This window comes from Hyperolius riggenbachi, chromosome 7, assembly GCF_040937935.1.
Source record: "Hyperolius riggenbachi isolate aHypRig1 chromosome 7, aHypRig1.pri, whole genome shotgun sequence".
NCBI lineage: Eukaryota > Metazoa > Chordata > Amphibia > Anura > Hyperoliidae > Hyperolius > Hyperolius riggenbachi.
The window spans coordinates 324497323-324523168 of NC_090652.1; the positions used below are offsets into that span (position 1 = coordinate 324497323).

The following is a 25846-nucleotide window of genomic DNA, read 5'->3' on the forward strand; positions in this document are numbered from 1 at the left end:
GACCCCTCTTCAAACAATCCACCATAATGTCTCTGAATCCTGATCCTGGCTGCTACTCCATCCCAGATCTGACTCCTCCTCAATCAATCCACCATAATGTCTCTGAATCCTGATCCTGGCCGCTACTCCATCCCAGATCTGACTCCGCCTCAAACAATCCACCATAAAGTCTCTGAATCCTGATCCTAGCCGCAACTCCATCCCAGATCTGACTCCGCCTCAAACAATCCACCATAAAGTCTCTGAATCCTGATCCTAGCCGCTACTCCATCCCAGATCTGACTCCTCCTCAATCAATCCATCATAATGTCTCTGAATCCTGATCCTGGCCGCTACTCCATCCCAGATCTGACTCCGCCTCAATCAATCCACCATAATGTCTCTGAATCCTGATCCTGGCCGCTACTTCATCCCAGATCTGACTCCGCCTAAAACAATCCACCATAATGTCTCTGAATCCTGATCCTGGCCGCTACTCCATCCCAGATCTGACTCCTCCTCAATCAATCCACCATAATGTCTCTGAATCCTGATCCTGGCCGCTACTCCATCCCAGATCTGACTCCGCCTCAATCAATCCACCATAATGTCTCTGAATCCTGATCCTGGCCGCTACTCCATCCCAGATCTGACTCCGCCCCAAACAATCCACCATAATGTCTCTGAATCCTGATCCTGGCCGCTACTCCATCCCAGATCTGACTCCTGCTCAATCAATCCACCATAAAGTCTCTGAATCCTGATCCTGGCCGCTACTCCATCCCAGATCTGACTCCGCCCCAAACAATCCACCATAAAGTCTCTGAATCCTGATCCTAGCCGCTACTCCATCCGAGATCTGACTCCGCCTCAATCAATCCACCATAAAGTCTCTGAATCCTGATCCTAGCCGCTACTCCATCCGAGATCTGACTCCGCCCCAAACAATCCACCATAATGTCTCTGAATCCTGATCCTGGCCGCTACTCCATCCCAGATCTGACTCCGCCCCAAACAATCCACCATAAAGTCTCTGAATCCTGATCCTAGCCGCTACTCCATCCGAGATCTGACTCCGCCTCAAACAATCCACCATAAAGTCTCTGAATCCTGATCCTAGCCGCTACTCCATCCCAGATCTGACTCCGCCCCAAACAATCCACCATAAAGTCTCTGAATCCTGATCCTAGCCGTTACTCCATCCGAGATCTGACTCCGCCCCAAACAATCCACCATAATGTCTCTGAATCCTGATCCTGGCCGCTACTCCATCCCAGATCTGACTCCGCCCCAAACAATCCACCATAATGTCTCTGAATCCTGATCCTAGCCGCTACTCCATCCGAGATCTGACTCCGCCTCAATCAATCCAGCATAAAGTCTCTGAATCCTGATCCTGGCCACTACTCCATCACAGATCTGACTCCTCCTCAATCAATCCACCATAAAGTGCTCCATGGATTCTTTCTGGTTACAACTTAAACAGCAATTCCTGTGGGACAGAAGGAATGTTACATTACCCGTAACAAACATTTTCCCATGCAAGGCAAGCAGGCTACATGGTAGAGTTGTCGCATGTGATTTCCGTCTATTGAGACATCTCAAGCTCTCCTGCAGAGCCCACCTCCAGATCCGCTGCAATGCAATGATGTGAGCTCGGCAATATTATGGAGCCACAATGACCCAACATGCAGACAGACTGGTTGGTCCTCAGCAGTGTTCTCAGCCTCTCTATATAAAGTTATCAACAAGGATCCCAGGAAAGCCATTAACAAGCCATAGATAATCGTGGTCTACCCTGTCAGAGGCTTTGGCCTGGTCCAGACTAACGACGTATTTCTCATACCCAACAGCTTTACATCTCTCAAACATCTCCTTAGACAGCCAGACCATTGATGACCCTCATAGAGACTAGAGCCATTAGATGCCTCTCTAGACATTTATCTTACACAATTCAGCAGTTATGCCGTCAGGACCTGCAGCTTTCTTTTGGTTCTTTGACTTCCTCTATCTTCTTTATCAGGTACCGAGGGCCTAATGGGTGTCAGGGGCCCAACTACCACTTTCTTTGACCTCTCTCCCATCTCAGATTACCAAAAAGGACCAAAGGGGAAACCAGAGGTACCACCTTGCCAAGGGCCTTATCTCATCTGATTCCATCACTGGCCAGGAGCAGCCTGCAAGAACTGGGCCTCCCTTCCTTTATCCAAGCTTATTCCTGAAACTAAGCAGCATAGTATGACCGTACAACCTCCAGGAGTCCTGGGACGGCATGGGAGTCCAGACCTGTTACCAACTCTTCATCCACCTTCTCCCTCCAGTTCTGAGAAGGATCTGGTGTTCCTGGGACCTCATAGTCTCCTTCAGTTCAGGGAGTGGCATCTACTGTACTGGGGCTGCGTTATTTCATGTTGTAGCTTCATCTGAATTTATTTATTTAGGTATTCATATAGCGCTGGAATATTACGCAGCGCTGTACAGAGTATATTGTCTTGTCACTAACTGTCCCTCAGAGGGGCTCACAATGTAATCCCTACCATAGTCCTATGCCTATGTATGTATTGGGTAGTGTATGTATTGTAGTCTAGGGCCAATTTGAGGGGGAAGCCAATTAACTTATCTGTTTCGTATGTTATTGGGATGTGGGAGGAAAATGGCGTGCCCAGAGGAAACCCACGCAGGCACGGGGAGAACATACAAACCCCTTGGAGATGTTGAACTGGCTGGGATTTTAACCAGGGAACCAGCGCTGCAAGGCGAGAGCGCTAACCACTACGCCGCCATGATGCCCGCTACACTGAATACACTGCAATCTTCCCACAGCTGAAGATATGACAATATTTTCAAGAGAAGTGATGTCTTTCCATGCATCAGGGATGGTTATGTTGAGGGGGTGTGGTTAATTAGGGGTGGGGTATATTGAGGGGGTGGGGTATGCTGGGTGGGTGGTATATTGAGGATATGTTAAGGGGGTGGGGTATTGAGAGGGGGTAGAGAATGCTGGCAGTGGTGTAGCTAAGGAGCTGTGGGCCCCGATGCGAGTTTTACAATGGGGCCCCCCAGGCACTCTATACATAACAATTGATACGGCGCACCAAAACCTGCCAATGGCAGCTACAGTGTCAGAGGTGCAAGAAGGGGATGGGGAAGAGCTTGTTAATGTTTACCACTACTCAATGTATATATAGAAGTGATAATTATGAGCACAGGACCAATAGAGAACTAATACTGTAGTTGAGGAAGGGCCCTTCGGGGCCCCTCTGGCCCAAGGGCCCCGATGCGGTCGCTACCACTGCACCCCCTATTGCTACGCCCCTGAATGCTGGATATATTGAGGAGGGATGTGTTCAGGGGGTAAGGTACCTTGGCAGTGGTGTATACTGTGGAGGGGTGTGTCAGGGGCGGGGCATATTATGACGCTGCAGTAGGAGGGGTAAGGTACCTTGGCAGTGGTGTATACTGTGGAGGGGTGTGCCAGGGGCAGGGCATATTATGACGCTGCAGTAGGAGGGGTAAGGTACTTTGGCAGTGGTGTATACTGTGGAGGGGTGTGTCAGGGGCAGGGCATATTATGACGCTGCAGTAGGAGGGGTAAGGTACCTTGGCAGTGGTGTATACTGTGGAGGGGTGTGTCAGGGGCGGGGCATATTATGACGCTGCAGTAGGAGGGGTAAGGTACTTTGGCAGTGGTGTATACTGTGGAGGGGTGTGTCAGGGGCAGGGCATATTATGACGCTGCAGTAGGAGGGGTAAGGTACCTTGGCAGTGGTGTATACTGTGGAGGGGTGTGTCAGGGGCGGGGCATATTATGACGCTGCAGTAGGAGGGGTAAGGTACTTTGGCAGTGGTGTATACTGTGGAGGGGTGTGTCAGGGGCGGGGCACATTGTGACGCTGCAGTAGGAGGGGTAAGGTACCTTGGCAGTGGTGTATACTGTGGAGGGGTGTGTCAGGGGCGGGGCACATTGTGACGCTGCAGTAGGAGGGGTAAGGTACCTTGGCAGTGGTGCATACTGTGGAGGGGTGTGTCAGGGGCGGGGCATATTATGACGCTGCAGTAGGAGGGTGGTGTTGAAGTTACTTTTAAAACACTATAATTCGTGTGTGTGTGTGTGTGTGTGTGTGTGTGTGTGTGTGTGTGTGTGTGTGTGTGTGTGTGTGTGTGTGTGTGTGTGTGTGTGTGTGTGTGTGTGTGTGTGTGTGTGTGTGTGTGTGTGTGTGTGTGTGTGTGTGTGTGTGTGTGTGTGTGTGTACAGTGTGTGTGTACAGTGTGTGTGTGTGTGTGTACAGTGTGTGTGTGTGTACAGTGTGTGTGTGTGTGTGTGTGTGTGTGTGTGTACAGTGTGTGTGTGTGTGTGTGTGTACAGTGTGTGTGTGTGTGTGTGTGTGTGTGTGTGTGTGTGTGTGTGTGTACAGTGTGTGTGTACAGTGTGTGTGTGTGTGTGCAGTGTGTGTGTGTGTACAGTTTGTGTGTACAGTGTGTGTGTGTGTGTGTACAGTGTGTGTACAGTGTGTGTGTGTGTGTGTGTACAGTGTGTGTGTGTGTGTGTGTGTGTGTGTGTGTGTGTGTACAGTGTGTGTGTGTGTGCTGTGTGTACAGTGTGTGTGTGTGTGTGTGTACAGTGTGTGTACAGTGTGTGTGTGTGTGTGTGTGTGTGTGTGTGTGTGTGTGTGTGTGTGTGTACAGTGTGTGTGTGTGTGTGTGTGTGTGTGTACAGTGTGTGTGTACAGTGTGTGTGTGTGTGTGTGTGTGTGTATATACAGTGTGTGTGTGTGTGTGTGTGTGTGTGTGTGTGTGTGTGTGTGTGTGTGTGTGTGTGTGTGTGTGTGTGTGTGTGTGTGTGTGTGTGTGTGTGTGTGTGTGTGTGTAGGGGGGCAGTTGGAGGAGCAGTTTGGGGTGTCAGTTCTCTTCAGGACACTGCATTGTGGTGGTGAGGGGGTTAATATCTCCTGATATACTTTGTATCAACTTTCTACTTGCAGTTAAAGGGGGGGGGAGGGGGGTTTGTAGTTGATTGGGTATGAGAGGCAGTTGATGAGGGGGGTGGCAGTTGTTGGGGTGGCAGTTCTCCACTGCATTGTGGTGGTGAGGGGGTTAATATCTTCTGATATACTTTGTATCACCTCCCTGCTTACAGTCATTTGGGGGGGGGGGGGGGGGGGGGAGTTCTTTGCAGGACACTGTATGGTGGGGATGAAGGGGTTAATCTATATGACTTTCCATGCAGTAATGGGCGTGGGTGGAGCCGGGGGCGGGGCTTCCTCCTGTCCCGCACGCGCTGCGGTCGGATCCAGTGGCAGTCGGCAGTGAGTCGCAGCAGTTGGCACCCTGTTGCCCCGGCGCTGGAGGAGGGTGCTGCTGGTTGCCCTGGGGGTGGTGATGCTGCTGGTGCTGGTGGTCGTGTTGCCCCTGCTGGCCCTCCCCCCCCTGGCTGAGGGGCATTATGAGATGCTGGGCACCTGCAGGATGATCTGCGACCCCTACACGGGGCACCCCCCTCCCCACCTACCCGGCGATGCCCTCAGCGGGGCGCCTCCTCCCCCCTTCATCCAGGGGCCCCGGGGGGAGCCAGGGAGAGCGGGGAAGCCGGGAGCTCGGGGCCCCCCAGGAGAGCCAGGAACCCCAGGAGCCCGGGGCCCCCCAGGAGAGAAGGGGGAGCCCGGCAGGGTTGGGGGCCCCTCAGTGCCCCTCCAGGGGCCCCGCATCGCATTCTATGTCGGCCTGAAGAGCCCCCATGAGGGGTATGAGCTGCTCAAGTTCGACGATGTGGTGACGAATCTGGGCAATCACTACGATCCGACCACCGGGAAATTCACCTGCCAAGTGCCCGGCACCTACTACTTCACCTACCACATCCTGATGCGCGGGGGCGATGGCACCAGCATGTGGGCGGACCTGTGCAAGAACGGCCAGGTGAGGGGCAGCTGCTGCTGGGGTATTGCATGGGGGGGGGGGGGGGGCAACTAGTATTACATGGGGGTGCAATTACTGTACTGCTACTGCTGGGGTATTACATGGGGGGAGAGGGCAACTGCTGCCGCTCCTGGGGTATTGCATGGAGGGGAAACTACTGCCGCTGCTGGGGTATTACATGGGGGGGGGGGGGGGTAACTACTGCTACTGCTGGGGTATTACTTGGGGGGCAATTCCTGCTGCTGCTAGGGTATTACATGGGGCAAATCCTACTGCTGCTGGGGTATTGCTGGGAGGCAAATCCTGCTGCTGCTGCTGGGGTATTACTGGGGGGGGCAAATCCTGCTGCTGCTGGGGTATTACTGGGGGGCAAATCCTGCTGCTGCTGGGGTATTAAATGGGGGCAAATCCTACTGCTGCTGGGGTATTACTGGGGGGCAAATCCTGCTGCTGTTGGAGTATTACTGGGGGGCAAATCCTGCTGCTGCTGGAGTATTACGGGTGGGGGGGGGGGCAAGTCCTTCTGCTGCTGGAGTTATTACAGGGGGGCAAATCCTTCTACTGCTACTGCTGGGGGGGGGGGGGGGGGCGGGCAAATCCTGCTACTGCTGGGGTATTACATGGGGACAAATCCTGCTACTGCTGGGGTATTACATGGGGCAAATACTAGTGGGATTATTACATGGGGAATTGCTACTGGGGTATTACATGGGGCAAATATTACTATAAGGGTATTACATGGGGGGGGGGGAATGGTACTGGGGTATTACATGTGGGGGCAAATACTACTTTTACTGGGGTATTACATGTGGAGGCAAATACTACTGTTACTGGGGTATTATATGGCGGGGCAAATACTACTGTTACTGGGGTATTACATGGGGGGCAAATACTACTGTTACTGGGGTATTATATGGCGGGGGCAAATACTACTGTTACTGGGGTATTATATGGTGGGGGCACATACTACTGTTACTGGGGTATTATATGGCGGGGGCAAATACTACTGTTACTGGGGTATTATATGGCGAGGCAAATATACTGTTACTGGGGTATTATATGGCGGAGGCAAATACTACTGTTACTGGGGTATTATATGGCGGGGCAAACACTACTGTTACTGAGGAATTATATGGCGGGGGCAAATACTACTGTTACTGGGGTATTATATGGCGGGGCAAATACTACTGTTACTGGGGTATTACATGTAGGGGCAAATACTACTGTTACTGGGGTATTATATGGCGGGGCAAATACTACTGTTACTGGGGTATTATATGGTGGGGGCAAATACTACTGTTACTGGGGTATTATATGGCGGGGGCAAATACTACTGTTACTGGGGTATTACATGGGGGGCAAATACTACTGTTACTGGGGTATTATATGGCGGGGGCAAATACTACTGTTACTGGGGTATTACATGTGGGGGCAAATACTACTGTTACTGGGGTATTATATGGCGGGGGCAAATACTACTGTTACTGGGGTATTACATGTGGGGGCAAATACTACTGTTACTGGGGTATTATATGGCGGGGGCAAATACTACTGTTACTGGGGTATTACATGTGGGGGCAAATACTACTGTTACTGGGGTATTATATGGCGGGGCAAATACTACTGTTACTGGGGTATTACATGTGGGGGCAAATACTACTGTTACTGGGGTATTATATGGCGGGGCAAATACTACTGTTACTGGGGTATTATATGGTGGGGGCAAATACTACTGTTACTGGGGTATTATATGGCGGGGGCAAATACTACTGTTACTGGGGTATTACATGTGGGGGCAAATACTACTGTTACTGGGGTATTATATGGCGGAGGGGCACTTACTAATTCATTTAGCACACTTTGATGGGGGGAGGGGGGTGACGCATACATGAATAAAAGGATTGCCGCTAGTAGAATTTCGCTAAAATATATATCGATATTCTACTAGTGAATTCTGATGGTAAACTATCGGTAATCTCTACAAATACTGTACTACGGCTAACCCTAAAGGTGGCCACACACCATACAATAAAATCATCCGATTTTACAGCAATTCGATAAAAACGATCGGATCTCCCGAAATAATCGAAAGCTTTTTTTTTTATTCGCCTGAAAAATCTGATTTTTTCTCGTTTTCTTCGATTTTTATCGATTTGGAATGCAAGATATTTTTCTTCAATCTTTCTGAAGATTGTATGGTGTGTGTTAGATTGTCAATTTATTAATATACACACCATAGCAATTTTCTCAGAGTTTCCAATCATTTTTATCATAATTGGGGAAAGATTGAACATACGTCTGTGGTACATTGGTCAGATTTTTGAAATGTTACAATCAGTCAGAAAAATGTATTGAAATTCTTAAAGAGAACCCGAGGTGGATTTGAAGAATATTATCTGCATACAGAGGCTGGATCTGCCTATACAGCCCAGCCTCTGTTGCTATCCCAAACCCCCCTAAGGTCTCCCTTCACTCTGCAATCCCTCATAAATCACAGCCACGCTGCTGACAAACAGCTTGTCAGAGCTGGCTGTGTTTATCTCTATAGTGTCAGTCTGCTGCTCTCCCCGCCTCTTGCAGAACTCCAGTCCCCGCCTGCATCCCTTCCCTCCCTGCTGATTGGAGGGAAGGGACGGGGGCAGGGACCGGAGCTATGCAGGAGGCGGGGGAGCAGCTGAGACTGACACTACAGATGTAAACACAGCCTTACAGCATGGCTGTGATTTATGAGGGATTGCAGAGTGCAGGGGGACCTTAGTGGGGTTTGGGATAGCAACAGAGGCTGGGCTGTATAGGCAGATCCAGCCTCTGTATGCAGATAACATTCTTTAAACACACCTCGGGTTCTCTTTAAATTGAACAGATATTTAAAAAATTGTAAGTGTGTGGCCACCTTAACCCTGCTCTCACACAGAACCCTCCCTCAGCCGACACCTAACACCCCCCCCCTTCCTGGTGGAGCCTAACCCTAAGACTGCAGCCCCCTCCCCCCCCCCCCCACAGTGGTGCCTAACCCTAAATCCCCCCTGTGGTGCCTAACCCTAACACTTCCCTGGTGGTGCCTAACCCTAAATCCCCCCCTGTGGTGCCTAACCCTAACACTTCCCTGGTGGTGCCTAACCCTAAATCCCCCTGGTGGTGCCTAACCCTAACACTTCCCTGGTGGTGCCTAACCCTAAATCCCCCTGGTGGTGCCTAACCCTAACACTTCCCTGGTGGTGCCTAACCCTAAATCCCCCCTGGTGGAGCCTAACCCTAAGACTGCAGCCCCCTCCCCCCCCCCCCCCCCACAGTGGTGCCTAACCCTAAATCCCCCTGGTGGTGCCTAACCCTAACACTTCCCTGGTGGTGCCTAACCCTAAATCCCCCCTGGTGGAGCCTAACCCTAAGACTGCAGCCCCCTCCCCCCCCCCCCCACAGTGGTGCCTAACCCTAAATCCCCCTGGTGGTGCCTAACCCTAACACTTCCCTGGTGGTGCCTAACCCTAAATCCCCCCTGGTGGAGCCTAACCCTAAGACTGCAGCCCCCTCCCCCCCCCCCCCCCCCCCACAGTGGTGCCGAACCCTAAATCCCCCTGGTGGTGCCTAACCCTAACACTTCCCTGGTGGTGCCTAAACCTAAATCCCCCCTGTGGTGCCTAACCCTGAGGCCCCCCCCAGTGGTGATTGATTAACCCTAAGACCTCCCTGGTGGTACCTAACCCTAAGGCCCCCAGTGGTGATTGATTAACCCTAAGACTCCCCCTGGTGGTGATTAACCCTTTGAGCAATCGCTATTGCAATGCTAAAAAAGTGCTAATCGCGATCACTCAAAAATCGGGAGCGTGTACAGTGATTTTACAGCGATAGTAACGGTAAAATTACCAGTGCAAAATGGTAGCACTAATCGGTAGCGTTTAGCGTTTGCACGTGAGAACAGGCGCTTTCATCCCCCCCCCCGGTGGTGCCTAACCCTAATACCAAAATGGTGCTGTCTAGCTCTAAGACTCCCCCTAGTGGTGCCTAACCATACACCCCCTGTGATGCCTAACACTAAGACCTCCCTGGTGGTGCCTAACCCTAAGACCCCCCCTAGCGGTGCCCAACCCTAAGACCTCCCTGGTGGTGCCTAACCCTAAGAACCCCCCGTGGTGCCTAACCCTAAGAACCCCCCGTGGTGCCTAACCCTAAGAACCCCCCGTGGTGCCTAACCCTAAGACCCCCAAGCCCCCCCCCCACTTCCCCCCAGGCGATTCAGGAAAGAAATGTGACAACATAGGCCCCTATTATAAAGGCTGTGATTTGCGGTAAAGAAGCTATCGGGCGCCACCGTGCGCCTAAATTTCCTTTCGTTGCCGCAAATTGCGGCGTTTATCATAGGCACCTACGGCTTAGCTTTTCTTTCTGTTAAGGCCGCATGTGCCCTTTTTTCCTGAATTGCCTGGGGGAGAGGCTCCTGGAAGAGATGGGATGGGGGAGGGGTTACTGGAGGAGAAGGGGGAGGGGTTACTGGAAGAGAAGGGGAGTGGAGGAGGCATTATTCTTCATCACACAGGGAAGAGGGCTGTAAGTGTCGTATTAAGTGGAAAGATGGTGCAATTTGTGAATCCTTCTTTCATGATGAAATCAGATCAGGGGATAATTTTATATTGCCGATCATGTGAAGAGAAATCAGAAAATACTACTGCTACATAGACAATAACCCAATGTCCATCCATCCATATTACCTCCCATCTCTGCCTCTGCTGTCTCCGACCTCTGCTGCCTCCTATCTCTGTCTCTGCTGTTTCCAATCGCTTTCTCTGCTGCCTCTGATATCTGTCTCTGCTGCCGCCGATCTCTCCTGCCTCTGATCTCTGCTGCCTCCGATCTCTGCCTCTGCTGCCACCGATTTCTGTCTCTGCTGCCTTCAATCTCTGCTGTTTCCAATCTCTTTCTCTGCTGCCTCTGCTGCCTCTGATCTCTGCCGCCTCTGATCTCTGCTGCCTCCAATCTCTGTCTCTGCTGTTTCCAATCTTTTTCTCTGCTGCCTCCGACCTCTGCCTCTGCTGCCTCCGATCTCTCCTGCCTCTGATCTCTGCTGCCTCCGATCTCTGCCTCTGCTGCCTCTGATCTCTGCCGCCTCTGATCTCTGCTGCCTCCAATCTCTGTCTCTGCTGTTTCCAATCTTTTTCTCTGCTGCCTCCGACCTCTGTCTCTGCTGCCTCTGATCTCTCCTGCCTCCGATCTCTGCCGCCTCTGATCTCTGTCTATGCTTCTTCTGATCTCTGTCTCTGCTGCCTCCGATATCTGTCTCTGCTTCCCCGCTCTCTGCCTCTGCTGTCTCCCATCTCTGTCTCTGCTGCCTCCAATCTCTGCTGCCTCTGATCTCTGTCTCTGCTGCCTCCCATCTCTGTCTCAGCTGCCTCCCATCTCTGTCTCTGCTGCCTCCGATCTCTGCCTCTGCTGTCTCCGACCTCTGCTTCCACCGATTTCTGTCTCTGCTGCCTCCGATCTCTGTCTCTGCTGCTTCTGATCTCTGCTGCCTCCGATCTCTGTCTCTGCTACCTCTGATCTCTGCATCTGCTGCTTCCGATCTCTGCTGCCTCCTATCTCTGCTACCTCCGATCTCTGCTGCTTCTGATCTGTACTGCCTTTGATCTCTGCTGCCTCCGATCTCTTACCTCCAATCTCTGTTGCCTCTGCTCTCTGTCTCTGCTGCCTCCGATCTTTGACTCTGCTGACTCCGATCTCTACTGCATCCAGTCTCTGCTGCCTCCAATCTCTGTCTCTGCTGCCTCCAATCTATGCTGACTCTGATCTCTGTCTCTGCTATCTCCGATCTCTGTCTCAGTTACCTTCTGTCTCTGCTGCCTCCGATCTCTGCCTCAGCTGCCTCCGATCTCTGTCACCTTCCATCCCTGCCTCTGCTACCTTCGATCTCTGTCTCTGTTATCATCTGTCTCCGCTGCCTTCAATCTCTGTCTCTGCTGCCTCCGATCTCTGTCTCTGTTATCTTCTGTCTCTGCCTCTGCTGCCTCCGATCTCTGTCTCTGTTACCTTCTGTCTCTGCTGCCTCCGATCTCTGCCTCTGCTGCCTCCTATCTCTTTCTCTGTCACCTTCCATCTCTTCCTCTGCTACCGCTGATCTCTGACTCTGCTGCCTCCGATCTCTGTCTCTTATACCTCCAACCCTTGTCTCTGCTGCCTTTGATCTCTGTCTCTTCTTACGCCAGTTTCTGTCTCTTCTGCCTTCAATCTATGTCTGTGCTGTCTCTGATCTCTGCTGCCTCTAATCTCTGTCTCTGCTGCCTTCTATCTCTGTCTCTTATACCGCCAACCCCTGTTTCTGCTGCATCCAATTTCTGTCTCTTTTGCCTCCAATCTCTGTCTCTTCTGCCACTGATCTCTGCTGTCTCCGATCCCTCTCTCTGCTGACTCCGATCTCTGCATCTGCTGCTTCTGTTCTCTGTCTGTTACCTTCTGTCTCTGCTGTCTCCTATCTCTGTCTCTGCTGACTCCGATCTCTACTGCCTCCAGTCTCTGCAGCCTCCAGTCTCTGTCTCCTTCTATCTCTGTCTCTGCTGCCTCTGATCTCTGTCTCTGCTGGCTACGATCTATGTCTCTATTACCTTCGATCAGTGTCTATTATACCTCCGATCTCGGTCTCTGCTGCTCCCAATCTCTGCCTCTGCTGCATCAGATCTTTGTCTCTGTTACCTTCTATCTCTCTCTCTGCTACCTCTGATCTCTGCTCCCTCTGATCTCTGCCTCTGCCGCCTCCCATCTCTGCTGCCTCTGATCTCTGTCTCTGCTGCTGCCGATCTCTGCTGCCTCTGATCTCTGTCTCTGCTGCTGCCGATCTCTGCTGCCTCTGATCTCTGTCTCTGCTGGCTACGATCTATGTCTCTATTACCTTCGATCAGTGTCTATTATACCTCCGATCTCGGTCTCTGCTGCTCCCAATCTCTGCCTCTGCTGCATCAGATCTTTGTCTCTGTTACCTTCTATCTCTCTCTCTGCTACCTCTGATCTCTGCTCCCTCCGATCTCTGCCTCTGCCGCCTCCCATCTCTGCTGCCTCTGATCTCTGTCTCTGCTGCTGCCGATCTCTGCTGCCTCCGATCTCTGTAACTGCTGCTGCCGATCTCTGCTGCCTCTGATCTCTGCATCTGCTTCCTCCGATCTCTGTAACTGCTGCCTTTGATCTCTATCTCTGCTGCCTCCGATCTTTGTCTCTGTTACCTTCTATCTCTGTCTCTGCTACCTCTGATCTCTGTTGCCTCCAATTTCTTTTTTTGCTCCCTCCTATCTCTGCCTCTGCTGCCTCAGATCTCTGCTGCATCTGATGTCTGTCTCTGCTGCCTATGATCTCTGCTGCTTCCAATCTCTTCATCTGCTGCCTCTGATCTCTGTAACTGCTGCCTCCGATCTATGTAACTGCTGCCTCCTATCTCTGTCTCTGCTGCCTCTGATCTCTGCTGCCTCTAATCTCTGTCTCTGCTGCCTACCATCTCTGCTTCCTCTGATCTCTGTCTCTGCTGCCACCGATGTCTGCCTTTTCTGCATCTGATCTCTGCTGCCTCTGATCTCTGTCTCTGCTGCCTCCGATCTCTGTCTCTGCTGCCTCTGATCTCTGTCTCTGCTGCCTCCGATCTCTGTCTCTGCTGCCACCAGTCTTTGTTTCTGCTGCCTCCAATCTCTACTGCCTCAGATCTTTGCTGACTCTGATCTCTGCCTCTGCTGCCTCAGATCTCTGTCTCTGCTGCCTCCAATCTCTGCTGCCTCTGATCTCTGTCTCTGCTGTCTCTGACCCCTGTCTCTCTTACATTCTGTCTCTGCTGCCTCCAATCTCTGCTGCCTCTGATCTCTGTCTCTGCTGTCTCTGACCCCTGTCTCTCTTACATTCTGTCTCTGCTGCCTCCGATCTCTGCCTCCGATTTCTATCTCTGTTACCTTCAATCTCTAACTCCGATCTTTGTCACCTCCATCCCTGCCTCTGCTGCCTCCAATCTCTGCCCCAGCTTCCTTCTATCTCTGTCACCTTCCATCTTTGCCTCTGCTGCCTCCGATCTCTGCCTCTGCTGCCTCTGATCTTTGTTACCTTCTGTCTCTGCTGCCTCTGATTTCTGCTGCCTTTAAATTTGGTCTCTGCTGCCTCCGATTTTTGTTGCCTCCGATCTTTGTCTTTGCTGCCTCCGATCTCTATCTCTGCTGCCACCGAACTCTGTCTCTGCTGCCTCCGATCTTTGTCTCGGTTACCTTCTGTCTCTGCTGCCCCCAATCTCTGTTTCTGCTGCCTCTAATCTTTGCTGCCTCCGATCTCTGCTGCCTCCGATCTCTGTCACCTTCCATCTCTGCCTCTGCTGCCTCCAATCTTTGCCTCTGCTGCCTTCGATCTCTGTCTCAGCTGCCTCTGATCTCTGTCTCTGCTGCCTCTGATCTCTGTCTCTGCTGCCTATGATCTCTGCATCTGCTGCCTCTGATCTCTGTCTCTGCTGCCTCTGATCTCTGTCTCTGCTGCCTCTGATCTCTGTCTCTGCTGCCTCTGATCTCTGTCTCTGCTGCCTCTGATCTCTGTCTCTGCTGCCTCTGATCTCTGTCTCTGCTGCCTCTGATCTCTGTCTCTGCTGCCTCTGATCTCTGTCTCTGCTGCCTATGATCTATGTCTCTTCTTCCACCAATCTGTGCTGCCTCCGATCTCTGTCTCTCATACCTCCAACCCCTGTCTCTGCTGCCTTCTATCTCTATCTTTTCTGCAACCAATTTCTGCCTCTGATCTTTGTCTCTGATCTCTGCTGCCACTGATCTCTGCTGCTTCTGATCTCTGTCTCTGCTGGCGCCAATCTGTCTCTATTACCTTCTATCTCTGTCTCTGCTGCCTCTGATATCTGCTTCTGCTGCCTCTGATCTCTGTCTCTGCTGCCTCTGATCTCTGTCTCTGCTGCCTCTGATCTCTGTCTCTGCTACCTCTGATCTCTGTCTCTGCTGCCTCTGATCTCTGTCTCTGCTATCTCTGATCTCTGTCTCTGCTGCCTCTGATCTCTGTCTCTGCTACCTCTGATCTCTGTCTCTGCTGCCTCTGATCTCTGTCTCTGCTGCCTCCGATCTCTGCTGCCTCCTATCTCTGTCTCTGCTGCATCTGATCTCTGTCTCTGCTACCTCTGATCTCTGTCTCTGCTACCTCTGATCTCTGTCTCTGCTGCCTCTGATCTCTGTCTCTGCTGCCTCTGATCTCTGTCTCTGCTGCCTCTGATCTCTGTCTCTGCTGCCTCTGATCTCTGTCTCTGCTGCATCTGATCTCTGTCTCTGCTGCCTTCTATCTCTGTGTCTGCTACCTCTGATCTCTGTCTCTGCTATCTCTGATCTCTGTCTCTGCTGCCTCTGATCTCTGTCTCTGCTACCTCTGATCTCTGTCTCTGCTACCTCTGATCTCTGTCTCTGCTACCTCTGATCTCTGTCTCTGCTACCTCTGATCTCTGTCTCTGCTGCCTCTGATCTCTGTCTCTGCTGCCTCTGATCTCTGTCTCTGCTGCCTCTGATCTCTGTCTCTGCTGCCTCTGATCTCTGTCTCTGCTGCCTATGATCTCTGTCTCTGCTGCCTCCGATCTCTGCTGCCTCCTATCTCTGTCTCTGCTGCATCTGATCTCTGTCTCTGCTGCCTTCTATCTCTGTGTCTGCTACCTCTGATCTCTGTCTCTGCTATCTCTGATCTCTGTCTCTGCTGCCTCTGATCTCTGCTTCTGCTGCCTCTGATCTCTGTCTCTGCTGCCTCTGATCTCTGTCTCTGCTACCTCTGATCTCTGTCTCTGCTGACTCTGATCTCTGCTTCTGCTGCCTCTGATCTCTGCTTCTGCTGCCTCTGATCTCTGTCTCTGCTACCTCTGATCTCTGTCTCTGCTATCTCTGATCTCTGTCTCTGCTGCCTCTGATCTCTGTCTCTGCTGCCTCTGATCTCTGTCTCTGCTGCCTCTGATCACTGCATCTGCTGCCTCCGATCTCTGCTGCCTCCTATCTCTGTCTCTGCTGCATCTGATCTCTGTCTCTGCTGCCTTCTATCTCTGTGTCTGCTACCTCTGATCTCTGTCTCTGCTGACTCTGATCTCTGTCTCTTTTACCTTCTATCTCTTCCTCCTTTACCTTTAATCTCTGTCTCTGCTACCTCTGATTTCTGTCTCTGCTACCTCCAGTTTCTGTCTCTGCTAACTCTGATCTCTGTTTCTGCTGCCTCCGATCTCTGTCTCTGTGACCTCTGATCTCTGTCTTTGCTGCCTTTGATCTCTGTTTTTGTTGCCACCAATCTCTGTCTTTGTTGACTCTGATATCTGCCTCCGCTGCCTCTGATCTATGTTTCTGTTGCCTCCGATCTCTGTCTCTGTTACAGTAGATCTCTGTCTCTGCTGCCTCTGATCTCTGTCTCTGTTACATTAGATCTCTGTCTCTGCTGCCTCTGATCTCTGTCTCTGCTGGCTACGATCTATGTCTCTATTACCTTCGATCAGTGTCTATTATACCTCCGATCTCGGTCTCTGCTGCTCCCAATCTCTGCCTCTGCTGCATCAGATCTTTGTCTCTGTTACCTTCTATCTCTCTCTCTGCTACCTCTGATCTCTGCTCCCTCTGATCTCTGCCTCTGCCGCCTCCCATCTCTGCTGCCTCTGATCTCTGTCTCTGCTGCTGCCGATCTCTGCTGCCTCTGATCTCTGTCTCTGCTGCTGCCGATCTCTGCTGCCTCTGATCTCTGTCTCTGCTGGCTACGATCTATGTCTCTATTACCTTCGATCAGTGTCTATTATACCTCCGATCTCGGTCTCTGCTGCTCCCAATCTCTGCCTCTGCTGCATCAGATCTTTGTCTCTGTTACCTTCTATCTCTCTCTCTGCTACCTCTGATCTCTGCTCCCTCCGATCTCTGCCTCTGCCGCCTCCCATCTCTGCTGCCTCTGATCTCTGTCTCTGCTGCTGCCGATCTCTGCTGCCTCCGATCTCTGTAACTGCTGCTGCCGATCTCTGCTGCCTCTGATCTCTGCATCTGCTTCCTCCGATCTCTGTAACTGCTGCCTTTGATCTCTATCTCTGCTGCCTCCGATCTTTGTCTCTGTTACCTTCTATCTCTGTCTCTGCTACCTCTGATCTCTGTTGCCTCCAATTTCTTTTTTTGCTCCCTCCTATCTCTGCCTCTGCTGCCTCAGATCTCTGCTGCATCTGATGTCTGTCTCTGCTGCCTATGATCTCTGCTGCTTCCAATCTCTTCATCTGCTGCCTCTGATCTCTGTAACTGCTGCCTCCGATCTATGTAACTGCTGCCTCCTATCTCTGTCTCTGCTGCCTCTGATCTCTGCTGCCTCTAATCTCTGTCTCTGCTGCCTACCATCTCTGCTTCCTCTGATCTCTGTCTCTGCTGCCACCGATGTCTGCCTTTTCTGCATCTGATCTCTGCTGCCTCTGATCTCTGTCTCTGCTGCCTCCGATCTCTGTCTCTGCTGCCTCTGATCTCTGTCTCTGCTGCCTCCGATCTCTGTCTCTGCTGCCACCAGTCTTTGTTTCTGCTGCCTCCAATCTCTACTGCCTCAGATCTTTGCTGACTCTGATCTCTGCCTCTGCTGCCTCAGATCTCTGTCTCTGCTGCCTCCAATCTCTGCTGCCTCTGATCTCTGTCTCTGCTGTCTCTGACCCCTGTCTCTCTTACATTCTGTCTCTGCTGCCTCCAATCTCTGCTGCCTCTGATCTCTGTCTCTGCTGTCTCTGACCCCTGTCTCTCTTACATTCTGTCTCTGCTGCCTCCGATCTCTGCCTCCGATTTCTATCTCTGTTACCTTCAATCTCTAACTCCGATCTTTGTCACCTCCATCCCTGCCTCTGCTGCCTCCAATCTCTGCCCCAGCTTCCTTCTATCTCTGTCACCTTCCATCTTTGCCTCTGCTGCCTCCGATCTCTGCCTCTGCTGCCTCTGATCTTTGTTACCTTCTGTCTCTGCTGCCTCTGATTTCTGCTGCCTTTAAATTTGGTCTCTGCTGCCTCCGATTTTTGTTGCCTCCGATCTTTGTCTTTGCTGCCTCCGATCTCTATCTCTGCTGCCACCGAACTCTGTCTCTGCTGCCTCCGATCTTTGTCTCGGTTACCTTCTGTCTCTGCTGCCCCCAATCTCTGTTTCTGCTGCCTCTAATCTTTGCTGCCTCCGATCTCTGCTGCCTCCGATCTCTGTCACCTTCCATCTCTGCCTCTGCTGCCTCCAATCTTTGCCTCTGCTGCCTTCGATCTCTGTCTCAGCTGCCTCTGATCTCTGTCTCTGCTGCCTCTGATCTCTGTCTCTGCTGCCTATGATCTCTGCATCTGCTGCCTCTGATCTCTGTCTCTGCTGCCTCTGATCTCTGTCTCTGCTGCCTCTGATCTCTGTCTCTGCTGCCTCTGATCTCTGTCTCTGCTGCCTCTGATCTCTGTCTCTGCTGCCTCTGATCTCTGTCTCTGCTGCCTCTGATCTCTGTCTCTGCTGCCTATGATCTATGTCTCTTCTTCCACCAATCTGTGCTGCCTCCGATCTCTGTCTCTCATACCTCCAACCCCTGTCTCTGCTGCCTTCTATCTCTATCTTTTCTGCAACCAATTTCTGCCTCTGATCTTTGTCTCTGATCTCTGCTGCCACTGATCTCTGCTGCTTCTGATCTCTGTCTCTGCTGGCGCCAATCTGTCTCTATTACCTTCTATCTCTGTCTCTGCTGCCTCTGATATCTGCTTCTGCTGCCTCTGATCTCTGTCTCTGCTGCCTCTGATCTCTGTCTCTGCTGCCTCTGATCTCTGTCTCTGCTACCTCTGATCTCTGTCTCTGCTGCCTCTGATCTCTGTCTCTGCTATCTCTGATCTCTGTCTCTGCTGCCTCTGATCTCTGTCTCTGCTACCTCTGATCTCTGTCTCTGCTGCCTCTGATCTCTGTCTCTGCTGCCTCCGATCTCTGCTGCCTCCTATCTCTGTCTCTGCTGCATCTGATCTCTGTCTCTGCTACCTCTGATCTCTGTCTCTGCTACCTCTGATCTCTGTCTCTGCTACCTCTGATCTCTGTCTCTGCTGCCTCTGATCTCTGTCTCTGCTGCCTCTGATCTCTGTCTCTGCTGCCTCTGATCTCTGTCTCTGCTGCCTCTGATCTCTGTCTCTGCTGCCTCTGATCTCTGTCTCTGCTGCCTCCGATCTCTGCTGCCTCCTATCTCTGTCTCTGCTGCATCTGATCTCTGTCTCTGCTGCCTTCTATCTCTGTGTCTGCTACCTCTGATCTCTGTCTCTGCTATCTCTGATCTCTGTCTCTGCTGCCTCTGATCTCTGTCTCTGCTACCTCTGATCTCTGTCTCTGCTACCTCTGATCTCTGTCTCTGCTACCTCTGATCTCTGTCTCTGCTACCTCTGATCTCTGTCTCTGCTGCCTCTGATCTCTGTCTCTGCTGCCTCTGATCTCTGTCTCTGCTGCCTCTGATCTCTGTCTCTGCTGCCTCTGATCTCTGTCTCTGCTGCCTATGATCTCTGTCTCTGCTGCCTCCGATCTCTGCTGCCTCCTATCTCTGTCTCTGCTGCATCTGATCTCTGTCTCTGCTGCCTTCTATCTCTGTGTCTGCTACCTCTGATCTCTGTCTCTGCTATCTCTGATCTCTGTCTCTGCTGCCTCTGATCTCTGCTTCTGCTGCCTCTGATCTCTGTCTCTGCTGCCTCTGATCTCTGTCTCTGCTACCTCTGATCTCTGTCTCTGCTGACTCTGATCTCTGCTTCTGCTGCCTCTGATCTCTGCTTCTGCTGCCTCTGATCTCTGTCTCTGCTACCTCTGATCTCTGTCTCTGCTATCTCTGATCTCTGTCTCTGCTGCCTCTGATCTCTGTCTCTGCTGCCTCTGATCTCTGTCTCTGCTGCCTCTGATCACTGCATCTGCTGCCTCCGATCTCTGCTGCCTCCTATCTCTGTCTCTGCTGCATCTGATCTCTGTCTCTGCTGCCTTCTATCTCTGTGTCTGCTACCTCTGATCTCTGTCTCTGCTGACTCTGATCTCTGTCTCTTTTACCTTCTATCTCTTCCTCCTTTACCTTTAATCTCTGTCTCTGCTACCTCTGATTTCTGTCTCTGCTACCTCCAGTTTCTGTCTCTGCTAACTCTGATCTCTGTTTCTGCTGCCTCCGATCTCTGTCTCTGTGACCTCTGATCTCTGTCTTTGCTGCCTTTGATCTCTGTTTTTGTTGCCACCAATCTCTGTCTTTGTTGACTCTGATATCTGCCTCCGCTGCCTCTGATCTATGTTTCTGTTGCCTCCGATCTCTGTCTCTGTTACAGTAGATCTCTGTCTCTGCTGCCTCTGATCTCTGTCTCTGTTACATTAGATCTCTGTCTCTGCTGCCTCTGATCTCTGTCTCTGCTGCCTCCGATCGCTGTCTCTGTTACATTAGATCTCTGTCTCTGCTGCCTCTGATCTCTGTCTCTGCTGCCTCTGATCTCTGTCTCTGTTACATTAGATATCTGCCTCTGCTGCCTCTGATCTCTGTCTCTGTTACATTAGATCTCTGTCTCTGCTGCCTCTGATCTCTGTCTCTGCTGCCTCCGATCTCTGTCTCTGTTACATTAGATATCTGTCTCTGCTGCCTCTGATCTCTGTCTCTGCTGCCTCTGATCTCTGTCTCTGCTGCCTCTGATCTCTGTCTCTGCTGCCTCTGATCTCTGTCTCCGCTACCTCCAACCTATTTCCCTGCTGCCTCTGATATCTGTCTCTGTTATGTCCAATATATGCCTCTACTACCACTGTTCTCTGTCTCTGCTACCTCTGATCTCTGTCTCTGTGACCTCTGATCTCTGTCTCTGTGACCTCTGATCTCTGTCTCTGTTGCCTCTGATCTCTGTCTCTGTGACCTCTGATATCTGCTTCTGCTGCCTCTGATATCTGTCTCTGTGACCTCTGATCTCTGTCTCTGCTGCCTTTGATCTCTGTCTCTGCTGCCTCCGATCTCTGTCTCTGTGACCTCTGATCTCTGTCTTTGCTGCCTTTGATCTCTGTTTTTGTTGCCACCAATCTCTGTCTTTGTTGACTCTGATATCTGCCTCCGCTGCCTCTGATCTATGTTTCTGTTGCCTCCGATCTCTGTCTCTGTTACATTAGATATCTGTCTCTGCTGCCTCTGATCTCTGTCTCTGCTGCCTCTGATCTCTGTCTCTGTTACATTAGATCTCTGTCTCTGCTGCCTCTGATCTCTGTCTCTGCTGCCTCCGATCTCTGTCTCTGTTACATTAGATATCTGTCTCTGCTGCCTCCGATCTCTGTCTCTGTTACATTAGATCTCTTTCTCTGCTGCCTCTGATCTCTGTCTCTGCTGCCTCTGATCTCTGTCTCTGCTGCCTCCGATCTCTGTCTCTGTTACATTAGATCTCTGTCTCTGCTGCCTCTGATCTCTGTCTCTGCTGCCTCCGATCTCTGTCTCTGTTACATTAGATATCTGTCTCTGCTGCCTCCGATCTCTGTCTCTGTTACATTAGATCTCTTTCTCTGCTGCCTCTGATCTCTGTCTCTGCTGCCTCTGATCTCTGTCTCTGCTGCCTCTGATCTCTGTCTCTGCTGCCTCTGATCTCTGTCTCTGCTGCCTCCGATCTCTGTCTCTGTTACATTAGATATCTGTCTCTGCTGCCTCCGATCTCTGTCTCTGTTACATTAGATCTCTTTCTCTGCTGCCTCTGATCTCTGTCTCTGCTGCCTCTGATCTCTGTCTCTGCTGCCTCCGATCTCTGTCTCTGTTACATTAGATATCTGTCTCTGCTGCCTCCGATCTCTGTCTCTGTTACATTAGATCTCTTTCTCTGCTGCCTCTGATCTCTGTCTCTGCTGCCTCTGATCTCTGTCTCTGTTAGCCTCTATCTCTGCCTCTTCTACCATTGATCTCTGTCTCCGCTACCTCCAACCTCTTTCTTTGCTACCTCCAACCTATTTCCCTGCTGCCTCTGATATCTGTCTCTGTTATCTCCAATATATGCCTCTACTACCACTGTTCTCTGTCTCTGCTACCTCTGATATCTGTCTCTTTTGCCTCAATAGCTGCCTCTGAGGCCCCTCATCTCTGTCTCTGATCTCCATCTCTCCTGCATCTGGTCTCTGTTACCTTCTATCTCTGCCTCTTCTACTTTTGACCTCTGTCTCTGCTACATCTGAGCTCTGTCTCTGCTGCCACCAGTCTCTGTTTTCTGTTACCTTCTGTCTCTGCTACCCATGTTCTCTGTCTCTGCTACCTCCGATCTCTATCTCTGCTACGTCTGAGCTCTGTCTCTGCTACCTCCGATCTCTGTCTCTGTTGCCTTCAATATCTGCCTCTGCTTCCTTCAATCTCCATCTCTGCTGCCTCCAATCTCTGTCTTTGCTGCCTCCAATATATGCTTCTGCTGCCTCTGATCTCTGTCTCTGCTGCCTCTGTTCTCTGTCTCTGTTACCTTCCATCTCTGTTGCCTCCGATTTTGTCTCTGCTTCCTCTGATCTCTGTCACTGCTACCTCAGATCTTTTTCTCTGCGACCTCCGATCTCTACCTCTGATCTCTTCCTCTGCTACCTCCAATCTCTGCCTCTGTTACCTCTGATCTCTTCCTCTGCTACCTCCAATCTCTGCCTCTGTTACCTCCAATCTCTGCCTCTGTTACCTCTGATCTCTTCCTCTGCTACCTCCAATCTATGCCTCTGTTACCTCTGATCTCTTCCTCTGCTACCTCCAATCTCTGCCTCTGTTACCTCTGATCTCTTCCTCTGCTACCTCCAATCTCTGCCTCTGTTACCTCTGATCTCTTCCTCTGCTACCTCCAATCTTTGCCTCTGTTACCTCAGATCTCTGTCTCTCCTATCCCTGTCTCTGCCTCTGTTACCTCTGATCTCTTACTCTGCTACCTCCAATCTTTGCCTCTGTTACCTCAGATCTCTGTCTCTCCTATCCCTGTCTCTGCTACCTGTGATCTCATTTTGTGTCTGCTACCTTTGACCTCTGTCTCTTATATCTCTGATCTTTGACCTTCAACCTCTGATCTCAGTCTTGGGTCTTGATTCACAAACCTGAGCTAACTGTTAGCATGTGAAGTGCCGCTCGTGCACTTTTGCATGCGCAAAGTCCCGCGATCACGCAATTGCAGACATATGCGCAATACCGAAGACTTTTGCGCACGATCAGCCAGCAATCGCGCGCAAAAGTCAGCGTTATCGTGAGCAAACTTTGCGCGTGCAAAAGTCCACGAGTGGCACTTCACATGCTAACTGTTTAGCACGCCCGTGATAACAGTTAGCTCCGGTTTGTGAATCAAGCCCTTGGTGTGAAATCTCTGACCTCTGTCAGTCTTGTAGTATGCAGTACATGACTGTAGGGTGCGCTGTGTTATATGATTTGTGCCTCATTGGAATATTTTTGTGTTCTGTCCACAGGTGCGGGCCAGTGCCATTGCTCAAGATGCCGATCAGAACTATGACTATGCCAGTAACAGTGTGGTTCTCCATTTGGACTCTGGAGATGAGATATTTGTGAAACTGGATGGTGGGAAAGCCCATGGAGGAAACAACAACAAATACAGCACTTTCTCTGGATTCATTTTATACCCGGACTAAAGGAATATGCTCTGGCCGCCCACCGGTGAATGGAAATGGCCGGAATGGTCCTCATGTACAATACTCATGGACAATCCAGGAACTGGTCACCTCCTTTCTGGACTTCTGATCACTCACCGGTGAATGGAAATGGCCGGAATGGTCTTCATGTACAATACTCATGGACAATCCAGGAACTGGTCACCTCCTTTCTGGACTTCTGATCACTCACCGGTGAATGGAAATGGCCGGAATGGTCCTCATGTACGATACTGAAGGACAATCCAGGAACTGGTCACCTCCTTTCTGGACTTCTGATCACTCACCGGTGAATGGAAATGGCCGGAATGGTCCTCATGTACAATACTCATGGACAATCCAGGAACTGGTCACCTCCTTTCTGGACTTCTGATCACTCACCGGTGAATGGAAATGGCCGGAATGGTCCTCATGTACAATACTCATGGACAATCCAGGAACTGGTCACCTCCTTTCTGGACTTCTGATCACTCACCGGTGAATGGAAATGGCCGGAATGGTCCTCATGTACGATACTCATGGACAATCCAGGAACTGGTCTCCTCCTTTCTGGACTTCTGATCACTCACCGGTGAATGGAAATGGCCGGAATGGTCCTCATGTACGATACTGAAGGACAATCCAGGAACTGGTCACCTCCTTTCTGGACTTCTGATCACTCACCGGTGAATGGAAATGGCCGGAATGGTCCTCATGTACGATACTCATGGACAATCCAGGAACTGGTCTCCTCCTTTCTGGACTTCTGATCACTCGCCGGTGAATGGAAATGGCCGGAATGGTCCTCATGTACGATACTCATGGACAATCCAGGAACTGGTCTCCTCCTTTCTGGACTTCTGATCACTCACCGGTGAATGGAAATGGCCGGAATGGTCCTCATGTACGATACTCATGGACAATCCAGGAACTGGTCTCCTCCTTTCTGGACTTCTGATCACTCACCGGTGAATGGAAATGGCCGGAATGGTCCTCATGTACGATAAACTCATGGACAATCCAGGAACTGGTCACCTCCTTTCTGGACTTCTGATCACTCACCGGTGAATGGAAATGGCCGGAATGGTCCTCATGTACGATACTCATGGACAATCCAGGAACTGGTCTCCTCCTTTTTGGACTGACATCCATACACTTGACATCTTCTCAATGTCTTCACGATGGAAGCTGCGTTCAAAGCTCAGTACACACCCTCGACTATTGAATAAACAACAAACAAGTGACGTCTGAGGATGTGTGAATTCAGTGACGGCACAATGACAGTCTGCCAATCGGAAGCACTGAAATGAAGACCCGGAAGTGCAGAACAAGCCAAGCTGAAGTACTTTGAACGGAGCGATCTTTTGTTATCGTAGGATAGGAATGACTATCAATGATTATCGTCCGGTCTACATAGATGACAATCTTTGTCTGTTATCATCCTGGGGACTTTTTTTTAAACAATTCATTGCTCCTCATTCGTTTTAAGTGATGGCAGTTGAGCGTGTGTTCGGAGGTTAAAGAGTACTCGAGTTGAAGCCTGGTACCTAAAATGAGGGAAGCTTCAGGATCCTATTGAGGCCTCCCTCTGTATTATGTTGTCCCCCGTCGCTGAGCATGCCCCTCCCCCCCGGAAGATTAGCGGCAAGGCATTGCTGCTAATTAGATTGGGGCCTCGCAGCTCCTCTTCCTTGTTCATGGCCCAGCAGTAGCGGACTGAGCCCGCCCACGCATGCGCAGTGAGCCGGAGCTGCGCGCACCGTGCTACTGTGCATGAGCAGGCAGGCTAGCGCGGCTACACCACGGCAGTGAATAAGGAGGTGGTGCCGATGTGGTGCTACTGTGCATGAGCAGGCAGGCTAGCGCGGCTACACCACGGCAGTGAATAAGGAGGTGGTGCCGATGTGGTGCTACTGTGCATGAGCAGGCGGGCTAGCGCGGCTACACCACGGCAGTGAATAAGGAGGTGGAGCCGATGTGGGGGCTACTGTGCATGAGCAGGCAGGCTAGCGCGGCTACACCACGGCAGTGAATAAGGAGGTGGTGCCGATGTGGTGCTACTGTGCATGAGCAGGCGGGCTAGCGCGGCTACACCACGGCAGTGAATAAGGAGGTGGAGCCGATGTGGTGCTACTGTGCATGAGCAGGCAGGCTAGCGCGGCTACACCACGGCAGTGAATAAGGAGGTGGAGCCGATGTGGTGCTACTGTGCATGAGCAGGCGGGCTAGCGCGGCTACACCACGGCAGTGAATAAGGAGGTGGAGCCGATGTGGGGGCTACTGTGCATGAGCAGGCAGGCTAGCGCGGCTACACCACGGCTGTGAATAAGGAGGTGGAGCCGATGTGGTGCTACTGTGCATGAGCAGGCAGGCTAGCGCGGCTACACCACGGCAGTGAATAAGGAGGTGGAGCC

The 25846-nt window shown here is 51.4% G+C and overlaps 1 protein-coding gene across 1 annotated transcript; it reads left to right on the top strand.

Annotated features, from left to right (window-relative positions):
- The first annotated feature begins 5290 nt into the window (after positions 1 to 5290).
- Positions 5291 to 25264, top strand: C1QL2 (complement C1q like 2). Its single transcript, XM_068247134.1, has 2 exons — positions 5291 to 5892; positions 23256 to 25264. The coding sequence occupies exons 1-2, from the start codon at positions 5359 to 5361 to the stop codon at positions 23433 to 23435; spliced, it is 714 nt and encodes a 237-aa protein (XP_068103235.1). The 5' UTR covers positions 5291 to 5358; the 3' UTR covers positions 23436 to 25264.
- The last annotated feature ends 582 nt before the right edge of the window (positions 25265 to 25846 follow it).